We start from the raw sequence: 6,763 nt of genomic DNA on the forward strand, positions 1-6,763 counted from the left end.
GAGAGAGAGAGAGAGAGAAAGAGGAGAGGAGAGGAGAATATGCAGGCCGGGTGGATGACCTGGGTGGGAAGCTCCGAAGCTCACTCCAGGGGAGAGTGGGTATTCTCAATAATCGCACTTGGATGAGAAGCTAAACAGGATGATGGGTGCTGGTAGGTTCCTGCCCTAGAGTCTGAAAAAACTGCATCATTGGCACTCAAGCACCTTGCTTCTATAGTGAATTACGTACTTCACCTTAGGCCGAATCAAGGAGCGAGTTTCTGGGAGGGCAGCCTGGTGTTTAGGTACTTCGAGATTTTCTGTTGGCCGAAAGTGTGAGGAAAGAGGAATTCACATTTAGGCTCTGGGATTAGAAAGCCCGACTGTACGACATCTGTCGTGGGAGGGACAGAGGCAGTACCTATACCTAGACTCCACTTAGGTTGCTGTCACGGCCCTTTTGGCTGAGAATTTGCCCCATTCCAGTTGCTAAAGTGAGAGAACATTCTGGGACTTGTGTCTCTGTACTTGGTGATTTTCGCTTACTTTCTTTGAACTTAGTTTCTCCAAATTTCTGTTTCCAGAAATTTTAGCAACCCCAATGTAAGTCAGTCTTACGTTGACAGAAATCTGTCGCCAGTGGTATCATTCAAATCATTTACAAGAGGAAGTATTGTCTAGACAGCGCCATCCAAAATGAGCTGACGATTCACTTCGAAGTAAAAGTGATTCATGATCATTGCTTCATTACCACCACTCCCAACCATAAGGCTTCCTAGGGTACAAAAAAGATCTTACCAATTTGCTCCTATCGACCATCACAGTGCCTTACAGATAGTGCTTACTCAGTATATATTTGTTGAGTTGAATTCCCCAAGTGAGTCTTTGCATTTTTATCTGCTCTGGAAGGGCAACATTTCTTCTTTTTGAGAAGGACCCTAGTGGGGGTTTCTCATCCTCGGTTGAGATGTGAAGGGAAACTGAGTTCATGGTATATTGTAGTTCATTATTCAGTTATTCCCCAACTGGCTTTTCTTTACTGTTTGTCTTCCTTCTCATATCCAGCTCAGTGCTGGGCACTGCAAGCAGTAACAGATGTTGGAGATGGTAAAATGGACAACTGTGCAAAAGGCTCTTTCTCACAAAACCTCAGAACAATGCATTGCATGGCAGTCACCTTATTAATACATATATATATATATGTGTGTGTGTGTGTATATCTATCTATCTATATCTATATCTATATATATAATAATGACCTGGCAATTAGGGTAGCAGCACAATCAATCATTAATATATTTAAATCCAAGAATGAGACAGATGCTTGCTCATAGAAAGGCAAAGACCCTATTTTTAAAAACCAAACGTTTCATGCACTTCTATGTCTGACTTGGAAGGTGATTTATTCCTCCCTTTGCAGGAATTAGTACTGAAATTAATATTAATCAATGGCAAGGAAGACCAGAGCAGAGAATGGTCCCATGATGGATGGTCAGAAGCTTCTCCCTGCTGCGAAGTATCTTTCCTCCAGAAATGAATATTTCCATTCCTTTTATGTATTTGCCTTCTCTGGAAGACCTTGATTATGAGCTTCCTAGGACAGCCCTCACTTTATATTTGAAGCCCAGAGAAGTTTAGCAGTTTGTTCAGTTTATATAGTTAGTAGCAGAGCTGGGCCTAAAATATTGGATCATTTCCAAATCTAATGTTTGCTTTACTGTATCACACTGTGAAACTCTTATGTTGATCACCGTGAGTACTTAATAAATACTAGATTTCAAACAGCAGTCTATTTGCTTCTGATTGCTGACTAGTTCGCTTCAATTCATATTTATTTTAACAGAAAACCATTGCCTTCTAAAGGCTACTCTGTTGTTTGTAGGAAATGAGTTGGTGGGTGCATTCCAGCCCTGTTGGACAGCAGAACCCATCACAACAAATCAGTGTCAAAAATGGCACTTCAGGAGGAACAAATACCCCCAATTTATTACCCCCAATGGAGTAGCTCAGAGTGATTTGGAAATGTCTCATTAATCCTCATGACATCCCTGTGGGATAATAATGATATTATTATAATGTTTGAGTATAGAATTGTGGCAAAGCAAACAGCTTCTCTGAGCATGTGCAGGATTGCCTCATGTTTTAATATTCAATATTAGAACCTAAGAAAAACCAATAAGTTTGCAAACAGCAAGGATAAATCTTCGTGTTTAGCCTTTTTCTGTTGCTGTAGGCATAACCTGGGTTCCCTACTGACTATGACAAAAATAGCACCCTAGTCAATTGCCAGATGGTGAGCAGCATCTGGGACTAGCCCAGAAGTGTTTGAGGGTGCAACAAAGCAGGACTAGAGATCCTAATCCACAATTACAGAAAAATGAGTGGAGAAGAGCACTTACTGCATCCTAGGTACTGTGTCCCATGAGCTTTACACATAGACCTTGCCCTCAACAGGCTGACACAGTGTTGAGAAGACAAGATTTAAATCCATGAAAAAATTTACAATGCTATTAGTTAACAATACAACAGTATAGATCTGTCATAAGGCATCGTACTATTATGTCCATTCTAACCAAGCTGGTTGCCTTGTTTCTTAACTATGCCAATGTAGTTCCCAACCCAGGGTCATTATAGCTGCTTTTGTTGCTGCTTGAAACATTCTTCTCTATCAGTTTAGGTCTCCATTCAAAACATTACACTATCAAAGATGTGTGCTCTGACATAAATTTTCTGAGCTGGTGATTAGGGTAGTGCTACCACCTGATTTCAAAATGTCCTCTCCTCCAGTCTCTTACCTGCTTTATTTTTCCTCATTGCATTTATGTACTTAAGATTACATTTTATATTTATTTGCTTCCTTGCTTATTGACTGTCTTCCTAATGGCAGGTTTTGAGTTTTTATGTCTGTATCACTTAAATCTTGAGTAGAACCTGGAAGAACATGTGGAATAGAGGAAAGAAAATTCACAGGACATGCAAAGTACCATAGGTGAACCAGTTTTGCTGCATACAGGAGTTATTTTGGAGAGGTATCTGTCTGATTCTGGTTCTATGTCATAGAACAAGCTGGGCTGTGCAGATATGCAAGAATTGCTTTTTAAAGCACCACTTTCTTCCCCTCTACTTTCCCTTTTCCCTGTCATCCTGAATGGATCTATGCTGGATGCTGGAATTGCACTTTAAATTCCCCACTTGATTTTTCTTCCTGCAGAAACTTACACTTAATATTTATAGAATGAACTTATTATCTTTCTCCCCAAACTTGCTTATTTTCCTGTTTTTCTTATTTCAGCTATAATATGGAGTGATCCCCATATCCTTCCTCTGCCTCTGTGTCCAGTTGATTACTAAGTGCTTTCTAGACCCCCTCCAAGTCCCTGTTAACTCAGTCTTCATCTGTCTATTCTCACTGCCACTGTCCCAGTTCAGGCTGCCATAATAGTTTCCTAACAGACTCCCTGCTTGCAGTCTCTCTTTTATGTTTTTTATCCTCCAGGATGTAGCCGAGTTATTTCTGTAAACCATAGATTAGATCACGTTGTTTTTATGTTGCTGCCTTCTGTGGTGCTCACAGTTAGTCCTGACCTATCATTCTGGCAGCAGCTCTATACCACTTGCTGGTCTGGACAAGTCATCAATTTAGGTGCTGCTAGGCTTTCACTCATGCTAGCTGCTCATGCTCATAGAATTATTACTGGATACTCCTAAATGTGTTTGCCCCATTGGTGAATTCAGTCTTTTAATCCCAGATCAGAGGTCATTTTAGACTTCTGTCTTCCTTGTCAGCCATGATTACCACTTTAGAGAAAACTGATGGTACAGGAATTCACTGATACTCTTCCTCATTAAAGCTCCTATTGTATTTTGCTCATACATTCAATAAAGGCCTTGGCTATACTGTATTTAGGTTGTATGGTACTATCTGTCTTCCTATGAGAATGTGAACTTCATTATGCTGATAGCTAGCATACTGAGCGTGAATTTGCTGTGCTAAACCAGACACTGTGATGAGCATTTTGCATACAGTATCTTCCAACTTCCTTATAGGACAGGTCATAGTGTTACTATGCCATTTTATAGGTGGAGAAACTGAGGGCAGGTTGATAAAATCATTTCTGTATGATAACACAGCTAGGAAATGGTAGAATCAGGATTTATGTTGAGAAATTCACATCTTCCAGCCCTGCCTTAGGCAATCTCTCTGAAGACTAAATGCCTTGTCTTGTTCGTCTTTGAATTTACAGTCACTGAAATGGTGTTGCTATAGAAGAAATAGTATCATAGAAGAAGAATGACTAGGAAGCATTACTAGTTATTCATTAAAAAACTGATAGATAAACCACACTGAAGAAGGTAGTTCCTGTCCTCAGCACAAAGGTTATAAATGGTCCCTTTGGAAGTTGCACCTTTAACAAAAAGTAAGAAAGGTGCTGGGTATAGTAAGAAAGTTATTCCAGGAATAGATGCAGATCCAAGTCCTGATTGGGGCTAAGATGGCTCTTAAGTGTTGCTGTGTCCTCAGAAGGACCTAATAATCTGTGTTTTAACATGGCATAATGATTTTCAGAAAAATTCTATTCAGGGAATACCAAATTTCTGTCAGCGAGTGTGTCAACCCAATAGTTAAAAGTAGCCGGGCATGGTGGCGCATGCCTGCAATCGCAGCACTTGGGAGGCTGAGGCAGGAGGATCGCTGTGAGTTTGAGACCAGCCTGGGCTACACAGTTCCAGGTCAGTCTCAACTGCATAGTGAAACCCTGTCTCAAAAAACAAAATCAAAAACAAAAAGTACTGTTAGACCAATTATTTAAGTAAGACTGATCTTTTCTCTGTGAGCAATCAGACACTGGTCTTTTCTAGTTCTGGCTAATATAGGCTGAGGCAGGAGGATCGCTGTGAGTTTGAGACCAGCCTGGGCTACACAGTTCCAGGTCAGTCTCAACTGCATAGTGAAACCCTGTCTCAAAAAACAAAATCAAAAACAAAAAGTACTGTTAGACCAATTATTTAAGTAAGACTGATCTTTTCTCTGTGAGCAATCAGACACTGGTCTTTTCTAGTTCTGGCTAATATATAAGCACTAGCAAACATTAACTTCCTTTTGGCAAGATGTGTGTTGCAAATAATACCTTTCACCATGGTATTCCCCTCCGTGGATTTGACCAAGACTGTTTTAAAATATCTAGAAAATTCCTGTTCTTGATTTCTTTGTGTATCTTCTCTGAGGTTCTTTGTTGTAAGACTGTAGATGAGCTACAGTTTAACTCTTTATTTCAAAAGCTAAAAGGGATTATTTTAGTTGCATGATTGAGTTGACATTAATATGAGCTATTGAACATAAATCAGCATGAACCTGTAAAACTTTCACAAACAATTATGGGAACCTATTGCGACATTACACAATCAAGGGAAACCTTTGATTGAGGACTTTTGTCTTTCTAATTATGGTGAAAACCAAAATCTGTTTTATCAATCCATATAGATATATATTACAGTTTTATTATTTTATTAGGTTTTGCCATTATGTTGACAAAGTACTTCAAGAGCATATCTGTAGAAGAGCGTTATAGTTTTATTTGGTTTCATTACAGTGGTAATAATGTTAATGAAAGTGTATAAAAATACACAATAATCCAATTAATTCTGAGTAGTATAATGACAAAAGAATATGAAGGCAATTCTTTGAGGACTTCACCATACCTGAGATACAGTGCAACTGATAAATTAGTCATTTGCTCATAAACTGCATGAAAATAAAATTAAACCATGTTGTGATGTGTCAGTTCCTGCCTGACCCAGATACAGCTGCAAGTACTGAAAGTCTTATTTATAGGCTCAGGACATCTCAATACTAGAGCCAAATCTAAACAAACTTTTTGGAGTATATTAGAAAATCTGATCCTTATCCCTTACCCCTGCTGGAGTTCTTCTTTCTTCACTAAATCCAGTGCCTGAGGTGAACCTCCCTTCTCCTGTTGTTTGTTTATAAAACTTCAGCCTGATTCCGAATTCTTGTTTTACTTGTATGACAATAAAACCGAAGCTTGGCCTTAGCTTGTCACTATTCTGTCCTGTTTGTTTCTCCATTGAGACTGAAGCCCTAATTTAAAACCCCAAATGACTTGTTTGGATTTCCATTTCTTCTTTTAGTCCTTACTAGGCTTCCCAAAGACAAAATCTTACCATGGTCTGTGGTCCTTATTTACGCCAGATGGTTCTCTTGAGAAACATGGCTTCCACCATCCACCTGTCTACCAGTTTTGATATTGCCATGACCATCCTCTTGGTTCTCCACCCTCCAATGGCTTGGATCTCTTGGGCCATGAGGTTTTCCCAGCTTGTACCTAAGTTTCATTCTTCCTTCTGATACTTTATGATTTGAGAACCTGTCTGAAAGCTCAACTTACTCTTGCAGCATCAAATCCTACTATTCTCAGCTCCCTTTCATATCTGTTCCAGCCTGCAGAAGCCCTAGAAATGCCTCATGACTGAGTTACAAAGGCTGGTACTACACATAGCTAGAAATAGCAAAACAACTTAAATGGAAGCCCATTTCTTATATAGTTATTTAAATAAGCTATAAAATGAATATATAAAGGATAAGTTGTCTTGATTTCTCACCCCCATCGTACTCCATTTAAGTATAGGAATCCACCTGTAGGATGCCAGCCTCAACACACACATTTTCTGCCAAATGTTTTTATGTTGAAGATAACTTTCACAAAAAGCCTACTGGTTGAGAATGTTTATCCATTATGCTACTGACAATAAACTAATGTGAAGA

The 6,763-nt window shown here is 39.2% G+C and overlaps 1 protein-coding gene across 1 annotated transcript in view; it reads right to left on the minus strand.

Moving 5' to 3' along the window:
• Kcna3 (potassium voltage-gated channel subfamily A member 3) overlaps positions 1-6,303 on the minus strand; it is a 19,099-nt gene extending 12,796 nt beyond the window's left edge. The window contains exons 1-2 of the mRNA XM_010606076.2: positions 6,186-6,303; positions 226-299 (exon numbers count right to left, since the gene is read on the minus strand). Of these exons, the coding sequence (XP_010604378.1) occupies positions 226-299; positions 6,186-6,303 (192 nt within the window). The remainder of the gene's footprint in view (positions 1-225; positions 300-6,185) is intronic.
• Between the last annotated feature and the right edge of the window lie 460 nt (positions 6,304-6,763).

The sequence above is a fragment of the Fukomys damarensis genome, unplaced genomic scaffold, assembly GCF_012274545.1.
Source record: "Fukomys damarensis isolate Sample0158 unplaced genomic scaffold, DMR_v1.0_HiC HiC_scaffold_33, whole genome shotgun sequence".
Taxonomy (NCBI): domain Eukaryota; kingdom Metazoa; phylum Chordata; class Mammalia; order Rodentia; family Bathyergidae; genus Fukomys; species Fukomys damarensis.